The 23,703-nt window shown below is 41.1% G+C and overlaps 1 protein-coding gene across 1 annotated transcript in view; it reads left to right on the forward strand.

The window, feature by feature from the left end:
* Positions 1-23,503, forward strand: part of rragd (ras-related GTP binding D) — a 55,005-nt gene extending 31,502 nt beyond the window's left edge. Inside the window, exons 6-7 of the mRNA XM_080011933.1 lie at positions 6,179-6,327; positions 21,762-23,503. Of these exons, the coding sequence (XP_079868059.1) occupies positions 6,179-6,327; positions 21,762-21,919 (307 nt within the window). The 3' untranslated portion in view covers positions 21,920-23,503. The remainder of the gene's footprint in view (positions 1-6,178; positions 6,328-21,761) is intronic.
* The last annotated feature ends 200 nt before the right edge of the window (positions 23,504-23,703 follow it).

Raw genomic sequence — 23,703 nt, forward strand, 5'->3', positions numbered from 1 at the left:
CTTATTTGAATGAAACAAAAAATCAGCTTGCGCCGTCCCTATTCGGCCCGTGCTTAACTAAAGTCGGAGCAAACTTTGAAATGATGATGATCTTGTGGATCTAATATGAGTGAAGATTTAGTAGCTGGATTGCTTATTTCCCGCCTAAAATTTGTTCAGAAACAGATTTTGGTGGACTGATAAGGTGAAATAAGTTCAAGTTTATAGACTAAATCACGAAACCCGCTTGGCTGACGTCACTTCAGCATTCCTACTACCAGTGTGAATGCAACCAGAAAAATCCCTTGCAGGGATCTAGTTCTCAGGGGACCTCCCCAGTTCCTAGTTCCCCTCAGGAAGTGCCCAGAACTGTTTGGTCCGGAAACGCCTATTATGGCCGACTAGTAGTTCTCACTTTCAGTTTGAAACTTGAGCTCGTTCTGGCTGGAACTGGTGAATTAGTACAGGCTTGCTTTTTCCATTTTGCAACACAAGAGCTAATTATCGTTATTTATTTTGTTCTAATGAAATTTGGAGTGGAAATCCACAAGCACACACACAGGGAGCTCTCACGGTGGCACAGTAGTTGAAATTGACTGGTTTGATTGCCTCAACAAGCCTACTCTGTGGAAATTGGGTCCTTCATATTCTGGAAGTATGATCTGAGCAGACCCGTTAGATGATTCCTTTTGAATAGCGGCCAGGATGCTCCGCTGCATCCGGAGCTTTCCAAGGGGACCTTGCTTATTTGCAATATTTCTTGATTGTTGTTAAGATGACCCTCTTGATTGGAGGTTGGTGTGTTGTGTATGGTCACATCACAGGACACACACAAGATCACATTCATGAAGTTGATGTCATAGGACATTCAGCGTCAATTTCAGGACACAAATGTGGCAAAATGTCCAAAAATTACAGTTGCTAGTTCTCTGCATGTGCACTGCAATATATGAAATCCGCTGGAAAGATTTGCTGCGTATTGTGAGGTGAACCAGGTTCCTATATCAGGAGAGACACTGAGATTTTACAGGATCTTATTTCTGCAGAAGTAAAATGTAGTACACACTCTAAAGGGTGGAACAGGATTGACTGAAGAGTTATTCAGAGAGCAGTTTCTTAAGTAAGAAGAGGAAAAGCTGGAGAGGAGTGAAGGCTGAAGGAAAACCCGTCAGGAATACACAGCTTCAGATAAGACCCCAGACAACACAGGATGGTGCAGGGTGCACAGAACAGTGCGCAGACTGACGACGGGGCCTTCCAAGGGAGGAAATAAATCAAGGAGGATTGTCTAAGGAATACAATATCTAAAAAAAAAATAATTATAAGAATAATTATAAGAATATAGAATTATCCACCTCAAATCCTAACACGCAAGAAAATCTTGATATATATTTTTTAACTCAAAGGTAAAATAACTATCTTTCTATAATTTTTGTTGAAGAAAATTCAGCTTGCTTGGAGAAAATTTGTCTTCCACTGTCTTAGAAAAAAAACATCTAAATCTAGGTGAAATAACTTACTTTTTAAAGAACAGGCAGAACAGGCAGACTTTTGATGCTCTTTTGATGCCGTAACATTTCCCAAAAGTTTTTTGTTTTTTTCCTTGAAGAAATCTTGTCAAGTGAGAATGTAGCACCCCTTCGGCAGACGTTTTTGCTTGATTCGAGCGTTTCCTTCTATAGTTCTTTGACATTTATTATTTGCTGTATGACACAAGGAAATGCAAATCCTGATGGCTTTAATTTTAAAGGCCTGATAGTAGCGCCCGACCCCGTGTTGGGAGTCAACAAGGAGCGTTGATCTTTACCTCACTAGACCCCTTATGTTCAGTTTGGTCTGCTAGTTTCTTGTTCCCCATGACAGGTTGATTCTTTTAGTAGGTGCCTGGTTGTCAAAGACTCAACGGCGAGGTCCTTGAGGCTAATGGACGAGATAGAGCCCCTGTGGCATTTGGAGATGGTGAAAGTACACGTTGACAATGCAGTGTTCTGGCCCCAGTGACCCCCAATTGGACCCGTTTATTGTCAGTGCAGTTTATTCAAAGTAACTTTAAGGGAAGTTTGTTCACTGGGGCACCATCTTTGGTTGCACTTGGTTACTGTAACAGATCTATCTGCATCACACCACCTGGGGGAATTTTCAGGGCCCTCCAACACAGGGAAACAGGCAATGGATTTGAAAACAAACCAGTGTTTTGTAGAGAATGGTCAAGTTGGAACAAGCCCGGAGCAGATGGAAACATGTCATGACGAGGACTCCTCTCCTGTGTGTGTCTGTGTGTGTGTGGGGAGATGGGGGTTTTACCTGTTGCTTGTTGATTACTCTAACCAGCAACAGCCACACAGCCACACTGATCCTGGGCCCAATTACCTAGACCCAAGACAGGTGTGGCTGCTTGAACTACACCACCACTACACCACAGTTACCAATGCTTTGAGTAACATTGTGGCTATCAGGATCGGACTTGTATATCTTTGGACAGGATGTAATTTTATATCTAAAGTTTGGTTGAAAGTGTCGCTATATGTAATTCTTATTTAGATGCACCAATGCACTGTAAAGGACGTTGGGTGGTAAATGATCCGAGACAAAAGACCATCGAACACTTGTGCTGGGGCCACGTTTTAACGCTGTCGACACTGTTAGTGTTGAAGTTCTTGCACTCTTAAAAACTGATAGAGTACTCCGTCTGGGGGGAGTTTGAACCTGAGGTGAGTGAGTGAATATTTAACCCTGCAGAGCTATATTTGGAGAATGAAAAGCAGAAGTATGCTGATCTAATGGCCGGGGTTTGAGGTAGATCTACGGTGAGAGACATCTGTAAAACATTAAAATGTCCCAGTTTTCAACAACACACTGCGTTTCACTAATTGTTTTGATTTTCAGTACAATTCAATAATAATAATATTATATTTGTTTTCAGCACTTACATATTATCATATACTTTATAGAGGCAAGCAGAAAAAAGCATGCACGAAGGTCCCAGAAGTGGCCGTCGTCATCAACACATCAATTGTGTGTGTTTGTATGTGGATGCAGGACCCGGCTCTTCCTATAGGTGACTTGCTGCGCGTCCCCACCATATTAAACAAAACAAAAAAGCGCCGTGCATACCGGGGAAACGCTCATCACTCTCCAACCCCCCACCAACAGGGAGTTTGGGGGTTTAAAATGTGGTCACTATGGAGATGGCACGGACATAAGCTTTCATTTTGTGACGTCGCAGGTTTTCTTCGCAAACCAAAAATATATGAATGTCACTCAATCTGTCATAACACTGGAAGGCAAATTATTAATTTATTCTCCATACTTTTCTGCTAATACATATGTCTTTGTTTCTTATTCGTGTGTGTTAACTGTCCATAGTCAATAAGGGTATTAACCACCGTGTGCTGTTTGCCACAGATTGTTAGAGGGAGTGTTTCAATCATTATCATGACAAAACAGCAGGGATATTAAAGTTAATTGCGGGCTTTACTTAATGCAGTCTTTTTTTTCTTTAGCTAATTTGGTTAATGAGCCATTCTTATGCGAGAACCTTGGCATGCTGCTGCCTTTGGCACGCTCAGCCGGTTCCACCGAACCGAATATCTGTCCCCCGTAATGCTGTGAACATTTTACACCTTCCTCATCGTGGAAAGATAGACTAATAGTCCAGCGAGGAAGCGCCGTCCCCGACTATTTCTTCTCCTTCCAAATCTGCAGGGCACAGGAAACTATTCTTAGCTTAGCTTACATATGTCCCTGCGTCTGGTCGAAAGGGCGTAAGAGCATGGGATTAAGTATGAGAGAGAGAGCTTTTATTTCATAATTGCCATTTAATCCGGCATCTGTTACATGGAAGTGCTTTGTATGTTTTCAGAGAGCAAGGACTCAGGTACTGATATGGTTAAAGCACCCAGCACCCTGAGGTATTAAAGCGGAATTAACTCTAGCACGAAATGACATGAAAACACACACAGAGAGGAAATAGTCCACAAGAACTGTAGTCTCCTTCCCTACAGTCAGTTTGATGATGTTCCTTGTTTTGGAAAACACATTTACAAGCATAAAGCATGTTCCCATATTTTAGTCCATATTTAAAGATTTTGGTGGAACGTCTTATTCACTCCCATTCCAACCCTTTGCTGAAACTGTAATATATGATTGACGAGAGAGAACAAAGAAAGGCTGAATGAAAGGGGGACAATCGGGTTCATTTTAAACTTTGAATGGCTCCATGTTTGTCGGCAGGGCTTTGCATTAACTCGGTAGTGTGCCTCAGTAGAGAATATAATCACTTAAATGGACGAGCACATTTGCACGTACCTGGAAGTTCCCCTTCGTCAAGTGCAACAGCAGGAGAATATCTTTTTTTGTTTACAGTGCATGAATGTGTTCTTGGCGTGGGAAGAAATCCAAGAAGAATGTGCAAACACAACGCCAAAAGACCCCAGACGACCAGGCCCAGTGTCATTTCAATAGTCATCTTCTTATGACAATAGCCAAAATATGCCATTTAGTTTGTGTTAGGTTCTCTAGTATACTATTGGTTTATACATTCCTGTTAGCCATACAGTACGATGCTTACTGCCAACCTTCCTTTTACTTACACTCACACCAGTTGTTGAAGAAATAACAATGATGAATAATGAAATAGAACTGGAATACGCTGTCTAATTGAACAACAATCTGTTATCTATTTACAGTCATTCAACACCATCAAAGGTATTAAAATTATATTCAATTCACAAACCAGTTCTTAAATAAATGAGGTGTACTGGATGATGAATGCTTCCTAGACTGGATTTGCGTGTCTGTTGATTTGCACAGATGGACAACCTCTGGTTGTAACCAGTAGCCTATTAGATCTACAAATCTAATGAACCATGTTGATAATATGAAGTTGGGAAATAGTGTGAGCTCATAATTCCAAACACACAGGAAGATGTTTACTAAAGAACAAATACAGATAAGAAGGAAAAATCACGAATTATGCCACTATTTTCAAGGAAATGTTTATTGGTCCAGCACTCAGACCTTACATAACTATAGCTGGAAGGTGTGAGTGTCAAGGCCGCTGATCTGAATGACGAGATCAGAGAGGGTCTGGCAAGGGAAAGCAAAAGTAGACCCAATGGTCGAAGGAGCACCTGGTGTTCTGACACCGAGGTGGGGTTATGGCTCCAACAGGTCCCAAGAACAACATAAAACATTTTTTTGAAAAATGAAATCCTAGGAACCGCCAGACACTGCACGGATGCACCAAGACCAAGACACCAAGAAGCACCAAGAAGGTAGAGGACCTTAGCTTCAGGATGACACATACCGTATGTATTACCCAGTCTTGAAAGTAATAGAGAATTAACAAAATTACAAATGTATTCATCACCCACAGGTGGGGTCTTTATTAAGGCAGAATAAAAAAGCTTAGCCAAAAACAATAACAACATAAATAAGATTTGGCATAAATAACGATCATTCTGGTCGCTTGCTCCTCACTAAAAGACAGAAAACACATGAGAAGACTCTCCCAGCCAAATCAGACCCATCAGCAGCCACGGGCTGACCAGGCCGACCCGGAACAGCCGCGCCTGCGTGGGAAGAACCCAGCGCTGTATCCTGCAGACCAAGGCTCGACCACGCCCCCTCGTCTGCCGCATTGACTTTGAGGGATTCTTGCTTGTACCATGAAGCAATCATGTTGTGTATACAATGATGAAAAAAATAACAAGTGAATAAAAACAGAAACAAGTTTGGCGCCTATTGAATATTCATCGGATGGAAATTTCTCCTTTTGTTCTTTGACGTCTTTGACTAAACAGAATAAATTTGAACTGGGGGAAAAAAGGAACGGGAGCAACAGATTCTCCCTTGTCCATACAATGGATTCATCCCCTGCTGAATTGGCGCCTTCTTCCCGTCCCTCAGCCTTCTATTCCTTCGTGTCCTGCAGTCAATCTACCTCCGGGCCCGTTGTTTGCTCTGTTTTGCAAATGCTCCTTCTGCCTTCTGTTCATTTTCTCTCATCGATTTCACTTATTATTCTGTGTTATTTTGTTTCTTATTTCTGTCTGCTAGCAATCTTCTCTCCCATCTCCACGTCTCGTCATTCTTGCTCTGCGGTGTAGTTTCACTGTCTACTTACTACTGACTACTTACTCCCCATCTTTTGTCCTCCTCCTCCCATCTATTCCTTTCCCTCCTGCTTTTCCTCCAGTCTGACGGAAGATGAAGGCGGCTCGCCCTACGACAAGGAGTCCATGGCCATCATCCATCTCAACAACACCACGGTCATGTACCTGAAGGAGGTCACAAAGTTCTTGGCCATGGTCTGCTTCCTGCGGGAGGAGAGCTTTGAGAGGAAAGGTCAGTCAATCAAACTTGGTCAATGGTTCATGGAATTTTGTTCATTCTATGAGACTCCACTGACAGAAAGGTTGCATCTGGAAGTTTTTCAAAGTTTCCTGCCCCAACATACCCCCAATGGACTATAATGCCTTGATGAAGATGTGTTTGATTTAGCTGTCGATACTACAGATAATGCAAACGCTTACCCTTCTGTGGCTGTTGAGATATATGAATTCCTTAATTCTGCTCCGTTTTGCTATGTTTTGAAGTTGATGGAAAGCAAACATGTTAAATGGTTAAAGTTAGGGAAAAGCCAAATTTTGCAGAGTTCAAAACTCTTTTGTTGTCAGTGTTACACAACGAACAAACAGCCCTTAAACAGAGGTGGAAAATTGCACAATCAACCAGCTCTAATGGCTTTACTGTTTCAAAGCAACTCATGCCTGGGGAGTGGGTTATATTGATTTTGTGAAATATTAGGCGCTCTATCGACTAAGCGGCTGTTTAATGCCTTACTGGAGGCTCACTGTCAGGGTACATGGCTGGTTAACACATGCCTAATAAATCATTTTTTCTTGTCATACATGAACTTATCCACTTATGTTTCTGTACATATTTATTTTATTAGTTCTTATTTGCATTGTTTAGTGCATATATGTATATGGGGGCGATCTGTGGCATTATTGCATTGCCAGGAGAGATAAGCCGCTGTGAGCTGCTACCTGCAATCTGCAGTGCAAGCTGATAATCACTTATGTCTATTTATCTGTTGTGTCTGTGTGTATGTATGTGTATTCATGTGCATGTGTGTGTGTATGTATGTATGTATGTATGTATGTATGTATGTATGTATGTATGAATGTATGTATGTATGTATGTATGAATGTATGTATGTGTCTATGGCTGCCGATTGCAATATGCTAGAGTTAGCTAAAAAACAGGAGGTAAAATATAGAAATTAATGTTAATATTTGTGTTTCTGTTAAATAATTCATGTTTACTAACATATGGAAAATATCAATGAAATGATGAATGGTTAGGTGTATTGTTAATGTTGACATGGTATGAAGTCAAAACTTATCCAAGTAATAATTACGTAAATAATAGTTGTATAAAATAAAACAGTTGGTTTGGCACTATGAGTTGACTGTGGGGCAAATGGTATGGCCCTCACAGGCCATATTCAAGAAACCTAAAGAAAATAACAATAAACATTATCTGATGTGAACCAAAGTGCTGAAGAAAAATCTACTACTACATGAGGAAAAATAAAAATACTGACTCAGACGACACACAGACACACTCGACTTAAAACCTAGCAGCACTTAACCTGCAGCAATTTTTCCCTCTTCCTAATTCCACAAAAACATTTCTGCATCAGTTTGGCGGGAGGTTAGAGGGCGTTCAAAAGAAAATCACAAGCTAAACAAATTCATGTTGGCCTCACTCTGCGTTTCCAAGCCCCGCAGAAATGACTACTGTGCGACCAATAACAGCCACCTCGCCGGCAGAAAAGATTAAAGGGTTTTTTCTGTTGCATTGTCATGGTCACTTCAGGACTGATCTTGACAATCAATTTCTAGTGTTTGCTCTTTTAAACATACAACCCCCCCCCCCCCAATACCCAGATACTCAAGAGTTGTTTTGCTTTGTCTCGCACAGGCACTTGCACCCTCTCTCATTTTGGATGTCACTCTATACTAGCAGCAATGTCAGGTTCTTGAATTGCCTTAACTGGGGCTGTCATCATCATGACAAAAATAGATTTGCGGTCGCGGTTTGACGAGAGATGTCACGAACCAAATAAAAACATTACCCAGCCACCCGGCAAAGTGCACGGCTCAACCGTGGCAGCATAAATGTCACCTGCCAATTATTTTTCTGACAATCCTATACATTTTGAGAGCATTTCACCACAACAGGTAAAGTGTGTTACTTAATACGTAAAAGGCATTATATAAACCAAAAGTAATAGTAATATCACAGAAATAAAAGCCAACGTGATATACTGTACTGTATAATTACGCACTTGAATTTATTGGCAAATATTAATGTTTTGAGCCTGGATTTCGAAGTATTAAGCAACAATCATCATCATCATCATGTGTGAGATCTTCTCGGAGTGTGTTCCAACAACGTGCATACCAAAAGCTACTTCTCTGTGTTTTGTCTTATGTCTAGGTGCAGCAACTAGAGCAGTCCTCGTTCGTACTGTACAAGCAAATCAGACATATGAGATCGTTTTTGGCCCAAAGCCACCGAGAGATTCAGTGAACGGGAACGTGCAGAGACCCGAGGACTGGTGCGATGTGTGCAGCTTTCTTGTTCTTTGTTAGTACAGTAGTACTGCGACGGTGGCACAGGACGTAGAGCGGGTCGTCCAGGAATCAGAGGGTTCCTGGTTCGATCCCCTGTTCCTCCTGGCAGCATGTCGAAGTGTCCTTGAGCAAGACACTGAACCCTAAAGTGCTCTTGATGAGCCGGTGTGCACCTTGCATGGTTGTCGCTGCCATAGATGCGTGAATGGGTGAATGTGAGGTGTATATTGCAATGGGCTCAGAGTGGTCGCAAGACTGGAAAAGCGCTGGATAAAATGCAGTCCATTTACTTACAATAGTCTAATCTATTGGAATTAAAGGCATGGATGCGGCTTTCCAGGTCTTGTTTCATTGCGAATCCTTAGATTCCTGCCATATTGGCAGATTTTGTGAATGACTTAATGTGGCTATAACAATTTAGTCCAAAGATTTCTAACTGTTTTAACGTTTAGTATTCAGAGATAGGGATTCAAGGTGAGCAGTAACATTCAGCCTCGCCGCTTTGGCACCAAAGACCATTATCTAAAGTTGTGTTTTTATTTAGGCAGAGGAATTTCTGACACATCCAATCATGGATTGGTCCAATGTACGGGCGGAGCAGATCAATGGGCACCAAACACACAGATACAAACAGGCTCCAAACTCTGTCATCAGAGGAAACTACATTTGGACTTTAATGATGTGATTTTTGTAAGGAGCCCGGGGATGATATCAAAAGAAAAACACCCCCCAAAAAATTCTGGTCCACATTTGGGGATGATAAACCTTGATTCCGACTTATTGGTGTAACGGTTCTATCAGCGAATCCCATTATTGTGGACTATTCCCTATTTATTTTAATTTTTTTTCCCTATTGAATAAACTGGTGTTGTGCCCGTTCAAAACATGCCTGTTTGCTCATTCAAACAACTTCACACTCTGATTTGAGCTGCTGCACGTACGCGTTGCACTCTTAAAGGTTGTGGCGACTGGCGATGGAAAAACACCAGGGAAATACACTGTTTCTCACAGGACCACAAATTAAGTTTACCACCTGATTCAAATCATACACTAGGGAAATACACTCCTTCTCACAGGGAAAAACAAACCCGACTACATATTGGGGCTGCACTGCGGACTTGAGTTACTCAGTCGCAGCCCTGAAGCCCCGCCCCGCCGCTGCACAGAGCTGAGCTTAGCGGCAGAGCCCTGATGCCCCGTTCCGCTAAGCAGATTGCTGTTCGCTTGTTCAAAGTTTATTATTACACGTGTCTCATGTCCAATTTGCACCAAATTCGACACTGCACATGCTTCGGTCCCCAGCAATCCACCCGCCAAGTGTGAAGTAGATCTTATGATCTATGATATATGATCTTCTGTAGAGATAATCGAATGACATACAGACAGAAATTCCTTCCTTTATAGTTAAATTAGATAGGATCAGTCTTCAAAAGTAATTACAATATTGTATACACACTAGACAGGATTGAAATACCTTTTTGACAGTTTCAGCCTGATGATCATGCAATAAGTCTTCTTCGGGAAACATCACTGGTGTCAATGTGACACAAGCTGCCAGGAGATTAAACACCCGTCTTGCCAAGAAATGCAAGTATTTGGGACAGTATTTTGGTTGAGGACAGAGTTGGAAGACCTCTCTTTATCCTGGATTTATTGTCGATTGGGCCCTTCTCTGGATTTTCCTACCAATAGTCTGAAAATCCAAAAAAGACAAGGGACAACTTATTCGGCATGGTCACATCACCAATATGTCTGTGGCATGGAGTGCATTCAAAGGGGCACTGAGGAAACATGGGATAGAGACCCTTATGAAGCCATGTTTTATGCTTTTCCAGTTATTGGTCCATCTTAAAGATCCGTAAAGTACAAGATTCCCTAATCGTGCTGCCTCAAATGTTGTGTAGGTGAGACTAGAATACGTTGGGTAGGAAATAAAAAGAATTTGATCAATTGGAGACACTCTTTCTCAGAAATATCAAGCAGAAATCAGCAATTTTGGATCATTGTAAGTGATCGTTCTTTTCAATTCTCACCTAGGGTGACAGATTTGGGCAGTGACCAAAAGAATAAGGTCCTTGATACAGGCGGCCAAAATGAGGTTGCTGGCCTCAGCCTTAGAGATAGGATGAGGAGCTTTGCTGTCTGGGAGGACCTCAGAGTAGAACCACTGCTTCTCCAGAAAGGAGAGGAGCCAGTTGAGGTGGCTCCAGCATCTGATAAGGATGCCCCGACAACCCTGGGGGCAGCGACCCCAGACATATAGGGGACTCTGAAAACCCAAATCAGAGAAGGTATTTAAGTCATCTGTGGTCTCTGTACACACACAATATATTGTGGAATACTGAAGTATGAAGAACAAGGGTGAGGGAGTGCATATTAAGATGACGCTGTGCCTGAATATTTCAACACGACCTGTTTTGAATTTGGAGGAAATTTGTTATTTAGAGGTGTGTCACCCTTTTATTATGTTTCGATGTTTAACTAATGAACACTATTTCGGCCAGAAATGGCCAGTGCTTTAAAAATCACCTTAAAATTGTGAGATATGCATGTTTAACCTCCTCAAAAAGTAATTATTTCAAATGATCATCATGTCTATCATTACAAACTTGACCAGATATTTCAGTTTTTTGTCCACATAGGACACGTTTCTCTTGATATTAAACCTCTTGTTTTTAATTACAAAGCACACAATATGCACTAATTATTCATCAAACTGACCATGATGGTCATAATGTGCATGTTTTGTTTTTAAATTTGCTTGCATGTTTTTCGTATCTTACACATGTAATGTTTGTCTTCCATTTTATGAGGGTTAGATTTGGCACAAAAACATTCATTATGACGAGGGGCCCAAGTAGCTTGGAAGTGATGATGACAACTGTAACTCACATCAAACGGTCATATGAATAATTGAACTGAATTTGTTTTTAATAACAAGACAGCACGTTTAAATGAATATAAAAAGCACCATAAAGCACCAGGTTTATGTCCAGAATAATACTCTCCACTGACTGTAGTATGAACAGATCAAAGGCAGATTTGGTGTCATGAACTTGTGTAACTGCAAATGTGGTTCTGTAGGCCCTGGGACCGTTCTCTGTCTTCCACTGACGGTCTTCATTGCCTTGCACAGGGGGTTTGTGGCCATGCTGTTGCCATTCCATCAGCATCGCGTCTCTCTCAACCTGTGTATTTTATTCTTCTTCTTCAGAGGACGATTCATTGCGCTCAAATGATTTTCAACATTGTCCTCAGTTTGAGACACTTCTATTTTCCTCTATTTAACTGTCATTATCAATGTTTAAGATAAGTGCAAGGTCTTCATTAACTGGGAATCGTCTGCTCATGTTCCTCTTCTGACAATTGCTTCTGAGTGAGTGAAGGGTGAGTGGGTGTGTTGCCCCTCTCAGACAGCAACAGGGTCAATTCCCACAATGTAGATCTGCACCCACATGTCTCGTGTTATGTCTATTAGTCATTGGTAAGCTTTTGAGAGGGACAGAGGGACAGGGCCATTGGGATTGATGTGTGTGGGTGTAGACCGTCTGGTCTGATCCCACAAAAGAGCTACTGTAGCACAAATGGCTGAAGAAGTTGATGCTGCTGTGATAGAAAGGTGTCAGAACACACAGTGCATCACAGCTTGTTGTGTATGAGGCTGTGTAGCTGCAGACCAGTCAGAGTGTCCATGCTGACCCCTGTCCACCACTGAAAGTGCTACAATGGGCAAGTCAGCCTCAGAAATGGACCATGGAGCGATGGAAGAAGGTGGCCTGGTCTGGTGAATCACGTTTTCTTCTACATCATGGTGAAGGCCGGGATTAGGGTCCGATCCGATGGAGCATCTGTTGGAAGTGCTGGAACAACAAGCCCGATCCATGGGGGCCCCACATCACAACTTACAGGATTTAAAAGGATCTGCTGCTCACCACGTCTTGGGGCCAGATGCCACAGGACACCTTCAGAGGACTGTCCATGCCTCGACGGGTCAAAGCTATTTTGCCGGCGTGAGGGGGAACTACACCGCATTAGGCGGGTGGTTTTAATGTTGTGGCTCATCGGTGTATACGATCAATGTGTTTCAGTGTTGCAGCTTTAAGTGAGAATACAATTTAAACTGTTGGGCTATCTGCAACACACACACCTGACCTGGCCTCAGGCTGAAACAAGTATGTTAACCCGCCTTTTAGTTTTGATAAACACCTAAATTTATGTCAAATCTGTCCGACATAATACAAGGGTTAAACGAAAAAAAACAATAAACCTAGATATATTTACAAAGAAATTATATGAACCCAGTTATGACCGATTATATGATTGTGATGTCTTCATAAATCATGTATGACTTTAAGGTATAATCCAGTTGTGATTGAAGTTTGCTCGTTTATGTATTTCTTTTGGGATTTTATGGACACGAACAATGTCTCCAGCATTGTCGAGCACCGCATTTTCCCAAGGTGATCGAGAGTTGTTTACAGAGGGCAAATTTCAAAGCAGGCTGCTGCGTCGTTCAGCCAGTCAACCGCATGCACCATATCTTAAGATTCATTTTTTTGCCGGGAATTTTTTAAAGCCCCCATATTTTGCTTTATTTTTTTTAAGTTGAAAGACATGGATAGAAAATCATGGTAGAGTTTGGTTACAGCTTGGCAGCATAAAAAACTTGGTTATAAAAACTATGAAAAAGCAATGGCAATAATCCAACGCAAAACAAAAGAATGCCTTGTATCCACTTGATGGTTATATCATCCAAGTGTAATGATTTCTGGGTAACGTCCCCTGAATTTCAGAATGTTTCGATGGGGTTTTTCCCGAGTATTTCTGCTCTCAAACGGCCAGACGGATACTAGACCAGACAGGGTGAAAGCATGACCTTTTTGGCAGAGACAACAATGTGTGATTTGCCACGTTCGCTATTTGGGGAAATGTACTCTGCGCCGTTGGCAGTCAGGGCTTTGATTGATGAGCTAGAAACATCACTTGAAGGGATGAAGAGGATGACTTCTTAACCGCAAAGTTGCAGATTTATTTAGTTCTGTTATGGCAGCCTGTGTCAGTCGAATTCGATGACGGCAATGGACTTGATGTCCACGGCAGGGCAAAGGATGCGTTCCTGGGCATAAAGCTGTCAAAGTTAGAACTTGCCCTTTTGGACACCACCCATTTACTGTACATCAATGTAGGATTCATTTCATTGTAGACTACTTGTACAGTGACAAATAAAGATATTCTATTCTATAATTATAAGTTCCTTTATTTTGGGCCCACATGTAAATGGAATTTCCTTCAATGACATTTTGCGTCTAGGATTGACGGCCTCTTCAGAATCCAATTGCCAAAAAGTGTTTTTTGGTCTGATAAGAATATTGCACGGAATATTTACAGAGGAACAACATCACCACGTTCAAAACTGTCGTCCTCAGGAGAGACGGTGATTAGCATCTCTTTTTCAGAACTGTCATTTCTGCTCCAAGACAGTGTCTCTGAGCGATAGCGGTGCAGGAGACACACTCTGCCCAGAAGGCACAGCAGCCGCAGGGATAGATTTATTTCTTGATAATCCCACTGGGAAAATGAGGGTGTTTGTTTGTTGTAAGCGGAGATACAGCATGGGGGGAGCGGGGTGGGGGGGGTTGAATTAACAATTGTAAATCAAATACAAAGTTTCATAAAGAAAATTCTGTTTGAGCATATTGACTTAAATTGGGCAGTTTGAAGCCTGCAACGCGCTGACAAGTGTAATGACTTAGTGATTGGTGACTACTGTAAGTGAGCAATATCATCCATTTAACCTGAGAGCCCAATCATCCTCCTCCATGCACCTTCCTGTTTGGAATGAATACCACACTGCCTTGTTCAGTGTTACATATGTATAACGCCGTGATTCACCACTTGTGACCACCGCACCGTCCGACGCAAACAGTACTGCCAAAAATTGCTGCCCCTGGATTCTGCAGAAGGGGCTTGTTAGTTCGCTGGGGTGTTGCAGATGATTGCGGTCCAGTGGGAAAGAACGGTGGGAGGAGCGGAGGGCAAAACTGCCAGTCTGACCTTTTTACTTTGGAGGTTTGGACCTGACCTTTGCAGCCTTTCTCACAGAGAGATGCTTTTGAGCTTTTTGCCGGATTGCAGTTAGGTTTGCCATTTTTCAACCAAGGCATTATCAAAATTGTGTTCCCATTTATAACATAGCACAACCTCTCTGAAAACGTTACTGTTACTGTGTACCCTCTGCCTTGGGCTTGTCCAAGATTTTATGGCCACTACACTCATAACATTTACCTGTCACCTCACACCATCTCCATTAACCCTCATTCTAATTCAGGATGAATGAGTTCAATTTTTCATAACGGTCTAGGGTAATACTGTTAGACTTTAAAGATGGCTGTTTGAAAACTCCAGGAAGACGCTGGAGAAGAGGTAAGGGAATGAGGGCAGGGTCACTTCTAGCAATTCCAGGGACCACTCTGGTTATCTGACTGAAAAAGGAATGGTCTTATCCCAAAGATAAGAAGCTTGTCTTTCCAATAACACAAACTATGTGCATAAAGTTCACCCAGATTCCAAACTGCCTTTGCAGTAACTTTGGCTCTGTTTATCCCACAGAAGACTGTGGGATTCCGCCTACCACTGGATTGGCCTGTGTTTCTAGTGTACGATGGTGTGCATGTGCCTTAGAATGTCCTGCTAAGTACGGTGGCGACATCACGTCAAAACTGGTCCCATACACCAACTGACCTTGGGTTTTTGGCAGAAAGAAAACTGGGGTCACCAGTTGTCTTTCTGCAGTCCAGTCCAACTGCAGTGCTCCAGTGGAGCACATTTAAAATATGTTAGAATCTCCTTTTCGAAAATGGGAAGCTCACAATACAGTCTTTATAAGTTATACCGAAAGAGAAAGCGGTCGCAAACCATGCGTTTGCTCACGTTTGTCTGGGTCTGGGAAGCTTAGAATTCCTCTATACCAGACTCCTTCCATCAGAAAGACCATCTGTCTTGTTTTGTAATGAACCCCCCCCCCCGATGAAGCGAATTTAACACAGACACGTACAGCGCCGCAAATGACACCCTTGAAACATTCCCTCTAAATGGAACACGTTCTGACTTTTCTCTTCTTGACAACTTTTCTCACCTTAAAAAAACGAGTCACCTCAGCACTTGTGATCAAAGGGTCTCAGGGCCTGGCTTTCATGCCCCCAAACCTGTCGGAGGTTTGGTCTCCTGCTAAGGATCAACCTGCCTGCTGACATCAGCCATGTGTGACGAGCTGAAAACCAACTGATTTCTTTTTTTGGGGTTCCAGGTGGAACATTTTCCACTGAAGCCTGGTTCATTGTCATCGCAGCCGTGACGTCGTTTAGTGTGTGATTTTTAACCAGGGTGCGCACCTCCCAATTTTTCGAACTCCGCGCCATGCGCTTCAGATAATTCAAGATGGACGCATTCCGAAGGAAGGTTGTGCGAAGAGTTCTGCAGATACGACCGGTATGATCCATCCATGCATGACCGCAAAAGTAAAGATTTGAACTATTTTAATACCTCGGGACCTAGTAATGTTTACACCGACAATTCGCACAAACTCACAACCAAACCCTGCACTGGCCGCAATGAATATACATACATTTAACACGTTCTATTTTCCTTTTACTGTTCTTTTCTAGTCATTCAGATCCTTCCCTCGGCACTTCTTTGTAATGTTTACAGCTGTTCTTTCAGTTTCCCCTAGTGCTTTGTGCACAGCGCCCCCTGTCTTTCAGGAGAATATCAGCACGACAACGCACAGCTACAGTATATATGCTCGTGCTCTCTGGTAGAGTGTATACCCTGAGCCGTACAGCTCGCTTGACAGAGCCTTCATTTCGTTCCGTTTTTGTTTTTTCCTAACCTTGTAATAAAGGGTATTCCGTTCTAGACGGGGGCAGTCCGGTCCAAGACGGCAGTTTCGGATGAGCCAAATCTCCTTGGGCTGCCAGGTGACAGCCGATAGATTAATCTCCAACACAATTTAGGATGATTGAGGAGCTTGGCTCGGCCGGCCTTCCTTCAAGCCAATATTAATCAGCTCCGGCTTCACTTCTCCTGCTATTTACTGTTAAATCGAATTCAATATGAGACGGTTCTTACTAGAGGTGTGAAAGAAATATCGATGCACTTGAGTATCACCATATTATGTTTTGTGATGCTGTATCGATTCTGAAAAACACCATTGATTATTAGACATGCACCGGTCAACAGGCCATCAATCGGAATTAGCCGGTTTTTGCTCCAACTGTAACGCACAGAAACTGCCCAGTTTTTTTTACTTTTTTCAACTAATCTGTTCTCAGGAGGTGTATGCTCCATCGGTGAAGTCAAGTTTATTTATACAGCCCTTAATCACAATACAGTCTCAAAAGCAAATCCACGCTCGGGTACCAAACATGAACGAGTACTTGAACAAGCAGATTAGAGCGGAAATCGAAATTTAACGTATATTGAACCAACTTTTGAAGCTACGATTTGAAAAAATTGTGAGCGAGTGTAATGTAGTTTAAGCAATATAACCTCACCAAATAGCAGAAGTCTACGGCGCACAGCACGCGTGATCACTGGGAGGGGGGGTGGGGGGGGGTGCCGAGAAACAGAAGCCGGAGAGCGGCGGACGGAGCCGCAGAGCGCAGGGAGCGGCGCGGGGACGAGGCTCATTCGCTTGCCTGGACAAAGAGGATGTATGTGGATGTTTGCGCGCGACGTTTAAAAAAACAAATAATACATTTCTGCTGAAACACTACACAAAAAAAGTATAGACATCATTTTGGTGTCACTGCCCTGCATTTTTGTTCAGATTATGATGTTGGATTTTACAGGAACTATGCATTTCCTTTTATCAACTACTTGAGAAATTGAAAACTGGCATACATACTACAACAGAAGGTAAACCTTTGAAGCGGGATCTAAAAATATGTACTGTCTGTATTTATGTAACACTGTCTTTGCATTGCATTTTTTTTATTTTCTTAATTTGTTAAGCCAAAGAATCCTGCAAGTGCTTTTATTTTATTTTTTTACTGATATAGGCAAATGTTAATTCCTTTGCTCAGATTACACATTATACGTATGTTATAGCAACTGTGATAAATACAAATGCAGAACCCACTGCTCTGAACGCATAAAAAAGTGAACCTTTTTTTTAACTCAGATGATGCATATGGTGGTGTGTTCTTTATACTATGACTTTTACAAGTTTTCTTGGATTAAAAAAAAATCGCTATATATCATATTGCTTACAGTATCGCAATATATTGAATCATCAACCCTGTATCGTGATACGTATCGTATCGCCATCGTATTCTCGCCAATACACAGCCCTAGCTCTTACAAACAGGCTTTTCTTTGTTACACATTTTCATCCAAATTTATGTGAACATCTCCTCTCCTGCCTGTGGGTTTCGTATGGGGTACAAAACAAATATGTGCTGCATTTAAACAGAAGACACAGAATATGCAGAGTATCTGACTTAAAAGGGTTTCTCCAGGAAAGGAGGGGATTAATCATAATCACCTTCCACCAAACCACCATTGTTAGGGGAGCATCCCACAAATATGTTCTTTGCTATGGGGGTTAATATTGCAGTATTTTACAATATATATATATATATATATATATATTTATATATATATATATATATATATATATATATATATAATTTATTTTTACACATATCTGTTATTGTTCTTGGTCTTAAATCAATGTTTTTGAGACCACGCAGAGCCTATTTATTTTGAGTTTTCAAATAAAACTGCATACATTTGTAAAACCTCGGCTCAATTTCCCACCTGTCGTGTAGGTAGCATCTGGCCAGATAATAAGGATGCAGCAGAAATATACAGTATATTGACATTTTGAAAAAGTTGTTGGTACGGTATCACTGCACTTTTGGAAGAATGAGAAAAATTAGTATTTTTGACGTTAAAATACTCGTCTGATCACATCTGGGAGCAAGTCAGCAGCGGCTTAGATTCAAGATTTGAGATAATGCATGCTAAGCTTTTCCGAACTGAAAAACTTTCTTTGTTTCCCGTCATCAGAATATCAATGTAGAGCCACATTGCCGTCTTCAAAGCGCATGTTCTTTTACAGCAGTATAAGGAACCTATCTGGTGTGTTAATAGAACCTCAATGGCAATAGATAGATAGATAGATAGATAGATACTTTACTCATCCCTGGAGGGGGATATATATATATATATATATATATATATATATATATATATATGTGTGTGTGTGTGTGTGTGTGTGTGTGTGTGTGTGTGTGTGTGTGTGTGTGTGTGTGTATATACTCTATAAGCCACAAACTGTGAACGCTTAAAGTCTGATCCTTCAGGGATCATGGATCAGGGATGGCTTATCCAGCGGAATGTTTTTCTCTCCATGTTTTTCTGTTTTTCCTCTTGTAACATTACAGAACCTACTTCTACACTCAAACCGCTTTTCTCCGCTTTTCTTTTTCTGATGAGCACCAACTATTTGATTATTAACTAACATAACTATTCAAATCATTCACGAAATTCAATTCTGTGTGAAGGTGGATTTTCTCTTGAAAGAGAACAAACTCTTCTGATTTCTCGTTTCTGACAAACGTAACCTTTTTGCCTGATGACCAGGACGGCCAAACTCTCCTCCGACAGTCGAATCCAGTAACCAAGCTTGTTTTTCTTTCTCCAAAAACGTGCATTTCCTGCAGATACGAGAGATCAATCTTAGAAATCCCCTTTGATTCCCCCCGTCCTTCCTGGACATGTGCGCTGGCATTCAAGACATTTTGAAGCCCTCTCCAAAACATAGCAGAATAAAGGTTGTATTTCAAACCTGGGAAATAAAGGCTATTTGATAACAAAACCGATACAGGATAAACAAAAAGCCCTAATTTGCTACTTTCAATTGAAGGATAAAATAAGTAATAATAATAGTAATAATGAACATTATAACAAGTCAGCAATACACTGGGTCCAGTTATGTCGTGTAAGGTGTACAGTTTTCCGAGTTCCCGGAAAACACACCATCATTTCGTATCGACAGCAATTACAAATTTCTGAGTTCCTACTATTCTACTATTCTACAATTCCAGAGTATTTCACAAATTTCTTCTTGAAATATAGGCCGATGTGGATTAAATGTGGACCACAGCATGCCCCCAGGGCAACTTGCTTTGGTCAAGTAATAAATGTGTCAATAAACATATAAATAAATGTATACATAAATAAATGTGGCATGTGTATAACATATATTTTAAAATACATACATACAATAAATGCATGCACACAATCAATATATTTTCCTTGTATTATGTAATCACTTATAGTTATTGTTACAAGGAATTATAATTAAGGGTGCTTGTTTACATTAATATCTCTGGAATGTCTTTAAATTCTGACAGGGATATTATTGGGTTCTCATTTTTAGAACGTACTCTGGTGCATGTCAGTTGTCCTCAGAAGCCTTTGTATTTATGACATTTAATAAGCTGCGCTTTGTTTAATTCACTTGTCTTCCGGTAAAATAATACCTGTCACTTTGTAACTTTGTAACTATCTTATTCCTTTAGTTAAAGTCCAGTCGCGACTATATCTGTACTTCACAGTATTTTGGTAAGGTTTGAGTTATTGTCTCACCTGATTTTTGTACTCGCACGTGCGCGCAAGGATATCTCTGTTGTAGTTTGCATGGCACCATCTTGATCACAAACTCCATCTACAATACTGAACAGATTTGGATGAAACTCGAACTCGGATCCATGACATCCATAAAAGTCTGACATCGGTGCTACCATCTTGGCGAGGACCCGGTTGTTGACCAATCGCTAGACTGTAATGCTATCACGTAACCTCTGTGAGGCATCATTTGTGCATGCGCGCGCGTTATGCAGCGCCAATGACAAAAAAACATTTTTTCACTTAATTATTTTAATAATTCAATAATGGACCGATCTGGATCAAACTTGGACGATCGCATGTCGGGATGGCCCCAAATTCATATTTTATTCATCTTGTCTGTGAGTGCAGTGGATCCATGCGATCCATAGACTAGTGATGATATTTCTTTAGTAACAAAAGAAATATGGCTCTCCTGCCCCTTCGGGGCTGGACCCTTAATATAATAATAATAATAATAATAATAATAATAATAATAATAATAATAATAATAATAAATATCTATAAATTATTATAATAATAATTACTATTATTATTATTACATTTCTTTGTTTATTTATTTATTTATTTTAATTGATTATTATTATTATTAATTTAACTATAAAGGGAGGAATCTCTGTCTGTATGTCATTTGATTATCTCGAGAACCATTCATCCGATCTACTTCACACTTGGTGGGTGCATTGCTGGGGACGCAAGGACGTGCAGTGTCGGATTTGGTGCAATTTGGACACGCTGTACTTGCAATGTTAATAAACATTCAATAAACAGCGACTATCAAGGCGGGGCTTCAAGGCTCTGCGACTGAGTCACAAAGAGTGTCTTTCCCCAGTGTATCTAGTTGGCAATTGGCATACAAGGCATTTTTTCTCTGCTTTTCATTTTGGTGCCAAATGGGATGGATGGATGGATGGATGGATGGATGGATGGATGGATGGATGGATGGATAGGTGGGTGGGTGGGTGGGTAGGTAGGTAGGTAGGTAGGTAGGTAGGTAGGTAGGTACTTTATTGAGTAGAACTGAAAATCAATGGTATGTTGTCCAGTGGATTCTTTTTTATAGGTTATTTTGGTTTTGTTTTTTAAGATTTTTCTTGTATTTAATGTATTAAGTAAATTAATAATACATTTTTTATTTGAAAAATGTAAAATCTTTAATTAGAAAACTTAAATATTTGAAAATTGTAATTCTTTTTAATTATAAAAAATCTTTTTTACATTTTCAATAAAATTATCTATTTTTTCAAGTTAAAATAATTGTAATTATTATTACATTTTATATTATTTTTCTTAATAGTACAATTATTCCAACAATATACAATGGTTGGTCATTTACTCATACTTCAAAATCCAGTCCAATATGAAATTATTCATTTCGTTTTTACAAATTTTAATAACCCTCCCCCCCTTCTTAATCACTCTTATTTTTGCCTTACTTAGGACTCATCGACTACAACTTCCATTGCTTCAAGAAGGCAATCCAGGAGGTGTTTGACGTACGGGTGAAGGTCCAGAAGAACCGCAAGCTCCTGGGCCAGAGGAGGTGGAGCAGGCTGGCCGCTGCCAATGGGGCCGTCGCCGTCGGCAACCCCCACTGAGCGGCGCCCGCTCCCGTCCGACCATATCTGCACAGTCATAACGTTGATACGTCCGTTGCTTTATCATGTTTTTGTTTTACTTTTGTTGTTTTTTTGTGGTCTGGTTGACTCTGGAAGACACTCGAAAGAGGAGCGATCTTCTGAAGATGGACGGCGGTCTCGATGGGATGCAGAGAATGTCTCCAGAGCTTTGGGACGCAAATCTGTGTTTGGCCCTGAAGAGGCTCCAGGGCTCCTGTGGTTTCCAGCTGTTTGTTAGTTAGTTCGTTTTGGGATTTTTTTAAGTGCATCTTCCTTTAAAATGATGAAAGCCTGTTCATACGCTGGCCAAACATATGGGAGTGACCCAGTTCTCCGTGGCGTAGGGATAAGAAGCACTAGAAGAGGATCTTGATGGACTTACCGTCCCCCTTACCGCCATGCAATGTTAAAAATAACTTGTTTGTTTATGGTTACAAATTTGCAGTAGCCTTAACAAGGAGGACATATACAGTATATGAGTGCTACTCAAAAGGGAAAGTACTGTTTGAGGGGATTGGACAAAGAAAACAGATGACAAACAAACTATGTTACTGTTGTTCTAACATAATAATAATATCGTCGAAAATAATCTACACTTAGAGCAGACACTGGTAAACACAGCTGACACAGGACACTTGACGGCGGTGATGAAAGTTTCGGCTCTTTTTTGAGATACGGTTCTTGACGAGTCACACAGTAAATGATTGAGATGATTTTTCCGACTCTTTTCTTCGTTTGATTCAGTCGGCGCAACGCACGGTGAGCGAGGGATGTGGGATTGTCCTGTGAACAAAGAACCAGAGGAGGAAGAGTCTGTGCGGCTCGGGGTTGTGAATGGAATTCTCCCGGGAATCGTTTGATTCCGTCACAGCTATTTGTTTTGGTGGAATGCGAAGTGTAAGTCGGTCGCGTTCAGGATGATTTCATTCATTCATTTAATCCTAGTCGTTATTTTGAGTTCACGACTGGCGAGTCAAATAATCACCCGCTCGCTCTCACTGTCTCGCTCACTCTCACGGCTCTTTTTCTTGGTGAATTGAGATTCATACTCAGTGAACGTCTTTGTGCCTGGCTGCAGTTACTGAGTCGCCTACGAAACAAGCAAACACAGCTTTTGCCGGAGTAACTCCTGACTCCGTTAGTTCGCTACGAACAAATCATTTGCGAGTCATCACTACTCGAGTCCACCAAAGAATAGGAGTTTAGGAGTTGAGTCAAAAGGTGTTGCCTAAGCCATTGTATATAGAGTGTGCAAACTGAGCACTGTCAGGCCAAAGCAAGTTGTGGTTTATTTTGTTAGGTGTCTTTGAAGAGTAGTATTTTATATGTGTTTGTCTTAACAGAAAATCCCCTCATTACACGTAGAGTATAATTTCCATCAATTGTAAACATCAATCATGTGGCTGACAGCAGATTCTAATTACAGCAAAGCCCCCTTGAATTCCCATTTCATGTCAATATTGACTGTTGACTCAACAAAGACAATGTTATTCATCAGTTATTGTATCCGGAATACGTACATTTATTGAGTGTGATCATTAAAATCATCTTTTGTTAACATGCCAGCTGTCTCTGTTTATTTAGGCTGCAGGGGGCTGCAGGCTGCAAAAAAATAGTTGTTGTCTTTTTTGTTTGGGGCTGTATCATGAGGGTGTTTCTTAGTTTTCTGTCCTTCGCACACTTACAAGGATTCTCAAAAAAAATATGTTGAGCCCCTCGAGAGTCGACCAACAAGGCAGTTTCGCACACGCCACCCAAGTGGT

This window comes from Zeus faber (assembly GCF_960531495.2).
Source record: "Zeus faber genome assembly, chromosome: 13".
NCBI classification, from domain to species: Eukaryota; Metazoa; Chordata; class Actinopteri; order Zeiformes; family Zeidae; genus Zeus; species Zeus faber.